The following is a 4,194-nucleotide window of genomic DNA, read 5'->3' on the forward strand; positions in this document are numbered from 1 at the left end:
TCAGCGCCCAAGCCCACAATGCAAACCCCCATCAACGTCAACAGCTGGTTGGTCCAGGGCCAAGGGTTTTTACAGTGTTTGGCCAAATGTATCATCAGTACAATCACGTTATTCCAGCTGATGGTAGTGCATCTCGCTATTGTCAGATGTATTTTGTCGACTCGGAAACGGCAAACCGAGCGCGCGTTGAATCGCGACATTAGCAAAAGCCACTGTTGTATATTGTTATACTGTATATTGTTATATTGTTATATTTATAATATGGTTATTCAGAGACACTAATTAATGTGTACGCAGTGGGGACTGTTCACGGCGTACGCTAATATTGAAAATAATTACTTGTCATTGCTGTTATAGCGTTTCATAATAAACGTCTTTTATTAATCCTAAAGTTGAGTTGTATTCTTCTACAGTCAAGTATACAACAAATTGGCGACGAAGATTTAAAATTTTTTTTTTTGTTCTTTGCTAGTATATAACATATTTTATATACATATTGTTAGTAAAAAATATTTAAAAAAAAAAAACCGAACTCGTTTAACATGACACAATCATCACGCAACGACGGAGCATCATCGGCGTCAGTAAGGACCATCTACTCGCAAGTCATCGGCACTCCGGGAATTTTCGATCAAGAGACGAATGTAAAGATATATTTCGCTCGGCTAAAGAACTTTTTCGCCGCCAACGGCATCACGGAGGAGAGTAAGAAGAGGGCAATTTTGCTATCCTCGATTTCGGAGGAAGTGCATAAAATTCTGTTCAGTCTGTGTTTGCCCGAGGACCCCGACGGTAAGACTTTTGAGTCGTTATCGGTCATACTGCAAAATCACTATGAGGCAAAAAAATCGTATTTTGCCGCCCGCCACCAGTTTTACCTAGCTCGTAAAAACCACGATGAAAGTGTGGTCCAGTGGGGCGCTCGCGTACGCGAACTTGCGTCTAAATGCGGTTTTGGGCCAGAGCTGGAGGTAGTAGTGCGGGACGTATTCGTTGTTGGAATGGGATCCGGCAAGATCCAGGATCGTTTACTGGAAGAGGATGCGTCAGTAGCATCAACCACGCTGGTTAAGCTGATGGAGGTGGCGACCACGAAGGAGGCAAACATCAACGCGAGTAAAGAGTGGTCAAGGGAAACGACCAGTGCGCTCCACTTCACCAAACAGAAAGGGAGTCAAGTATACACGACACCGAAGCGAAATGGAGTTAAGCGGTCAAGTGGACATCACCAGAATGCGGCCACGAGTAACCAAGCCAACGGGAAAGGGAAGTGCCAAGTATGCGGCCGTTCCAACCACGACACCGGATCATGCAGGTTTAAAAATTATTCTTGTAATGGGTGCGGGGTAGTAGGTCATTTGGCCCCTATGTGCAAAGCTAGGGGTACACAAAATAAAGGTACTAAGTATAAGGCGCAAAATAAGTTTTTAACGGTAAAGGAGCGGTCAGGCGATCACGATTCTTGCGTAGATTTAATCGATTCTTTTTTTGCACTTAATGATATTTCCCACGATAAGCTTAAAGTAGCCCCGTATCGAATTAGTTTAGCTGTCGAAGGTAAACCTATAACCTTTGAAATTGATACCGGTTCTGTGCACAGTATTATTTCCGAATCGATGTTTAAATCATTAATAGGTCCGAAGGTTATTGTCACTAACGACGTCGAGTTGTCAGATTACGTCGGCAATAGAATCACACCGATAGGTAAAGTCGCGCTCACCGTCACGTATAACAATAAAACAGCCGACATATGGGTGTATATTGTTCAAAACGGGGGACCACCGTTACTCGGTAGAAATGATTTATCAACGCTCGGTATTAATAACGTGTTAAACTTAAAGTGTAATTTTACCGGCGCAGAGGATAGCGTTGAAACGGTTTTAAAAAAGTATCCAAACGTGTTCAGTGAGGAGCTGGGGACTTTTAATGGATACAAAATATCACTAAAAGTAAAACCGGGGATCACGCCAAAGTTTTTTAAACATCGTCCAGTTCCTTTAGCATTAAGGGGAAAAGTTGAGACCGAGATAGATCGACTGTTGTCTATCAACGCTCTGATACCCGTCGACCACAGTGAATGGGCAACTCCCGTAGTTCCAATATTGAAAAGGGGCGGTAGTGTCAGGCTGTGCGGAGACTTTAAAATTACCATAAATCCCATCTTCGTCGCCAATTTGTTGTATACTTAACTGTAGAAGAATACAACTCAACTTTAGGATTAATAAAAGACGTTTATTATGAAACGCTATAACAGCAATGACAAGTAATTATTTTCAATATTAGCGTACGCCGTGAACAGTCCCCACTGCGTACACATTAATTAGTGTTATCTGAATAACCATATTATAAATATAACAATATACAGTATAACAATATACAACAAGATCTTTGAGTAGTTGGATGAGGTTTGTGGTGGCTGGATGTTTTTCGTGGTATTTGCATAGGTTTGGATCTGGATTATCTTTTTGTTTGATAATGGTATATTTATGTTTGGGTGTAATACGTCTCCAGTTGGACTTATTTCTGCTTTGGGTGGTAGGTGTTTGTTACCCAGTTCGGTAACTTGTTGGTAGTAGGAGCAGCCGCGATAATTTGCGGTGTGCTCGCCACCGCAATTGCAGCACTTTGGTTTCATTTCTTGGGTTTTTGTGCATTGGGCCGGTCCTGTTTTCTTAAATTGTTCGACGGAAATTTTAATATAAAATAGTGAATCGAGGTCGTAAATCTCTTTAGCGTTTGCGTTGTGAGTCAGAATCACTAGGCAAATAGGAATAGTCGCTTGAGTCACCTCCCGTATATCATCTCCCGGGTTGTTTGTGAATTGGCTTGCCATTGTATCCACGAATAGTTCTGCTTTCTCGCCTGCTTCATATATTTTGACCCCTGTTGTTGTTTGTAGCGGTGTATCTGCAGGTTTTTTGTTCAGGAGGCGGCGGTTTAGTTGATAGAGTGATTTATTTTTGAAATTTAACGTTTCTGAGAAATTGTCCCATGCCCCTTGTAGGATTCTAGTGTTCAAGTGTTATGCCAAGATATTTTATTTTGTGTTTCCATTCGATGGGCTGGTTTTGTATAGTTATTTTCTTCGTTTTTCTGCTCGGTAGGGCCCCAATAGGATGGCTTCGGTTTTATCGACGTTGAGCTTGAGTCTCCATTTTTCCATCCATGTTGCGGCAAGGTCGAGTTGTTTTTGCAGCTGGAGTATTGCGAAGTTAGTGTTTTGGTTGCCTGAGTGGAACATGGTGTCGTCCGCGAATATTGCTGTCCTGGAGTGTGCGGTTAGCGGTAGGTCGTTAAGGTACTTCGCGTAAGGTACATTGCATTGCATTGCTGGTTTGGATTGTTCCTCTGTTTCAAGCTATTTGCTTCTTCCAGGGAGTTTGATATATTGGCTTGAATCTCTGTGGATTTTATTTTCCCTGTTTGGTTTCTTCCGTTTGTGTTTTAACTTCCGATGCTGAGGGGTCGTTTGTGGTGACGCTCTCTTGTAGCTGGCCGGGTGGTGATTAGCTTGAGATGTTGGTGGGGGGTGTTTTCAAGCTTCTTGTATACGTTTTGTGTCGCTTTCTTTATGGTTTCTCGGATTGTTGGCATTTTCGTGCTGTTTCTTACTGCCGTGTTGTTCACAAATGGCGCTGGATTTATTATTGCCCTGAGCGTGGTGTTTTGGACGGTTTCGAGTATTTTCCAACTTGTTTCTGAAAGGTTTGACGCCCAGGCTGCTCCTCCGTACGTCATGATTGGCCTGATGTATAGCTTGTATATTGACAGTTTTGTGTTGATGGAGAGGGGGCTCTTTGAGTTTATGACCGGGAATAGCATTCTCTTGGCTGCTTTGGCTTTTTGGACCGTCTTGTTGATGTGCTGGGAAAAGTTGAGCCTCCGGTCGATTTGAACTCCCGGGTATCTGGTCGAGTGGGACCATTTGATTTGTTGACCTTGCATGACAATCCGTGGTGTGTTCGTCGTGGCTTTGTTGGAGAACATGATAGCGTTTGTTTTCTGGGCGTTGACTGTAATCTTCCATTGTTTGAGCCACGGTGTCAGTAGATTCAGGTGTTCTTGGAGTCGTTTTGACGAGCAGGTGTTCGTTGGGCTCGATGCGTATATTAAAGTGTCGTCGGCGAAGAGAGCGGTCTTGGTTTTGGGATGCCGGGGCATGTCGTCGATGTAGACGGAGAAGAGCTGTGGTGA

General features: G+C 43.2%; 1 protein-coding gene across 1 annotated transcript; it reads left to right on the forward strand.

Annotated features, from left to right (window-relative positions):
• Positions 1 to 542: 542 nt before the first annotated feature.
• LOC126842181 (uncharacterized) lies at positions 543 to 2,189 on the forward strand. Its single transcript, XM_050579067.1, has one exon. It carries the CDS (start codon positions 543 to 545, stop codon positions 2,187 to 2,189), a length of 1,647 nt encoding a protein of 548 aa, XP_050435024.1.
• The last annotated feature ends 2,005 nt before the right edge of the window (positions 2,190 to 4,194 follow it).

This window comes from Adelges cooleyi, unplaced genomic scaffold (genome assembly GCF_023614345.1).
Source record: "Adelges cooleyi isolate 19-005CV unplaced genomic scaffold, UGA_ACOO_1.1 ACOO_flye_CR_arks_rails_tigmint_CR_PRNA_450, whole genome shotgun sequence".
Lineage (NCBI taxonomy): Eukaryota > Metazoa > Arthropoda > Insecta > Hemiptera > Adelgidae > Adelges > Adelges cooleyi.

Bases quoted from the DNA above. Each gene is read 5' to 3' on its own strand.
- LOC126842181 (XM_050579067.1), top strand. From the start codon at position 543: ATGACACAATCATCACGCAACGACGGAGCATCATCGGCGTCAGTAAGG.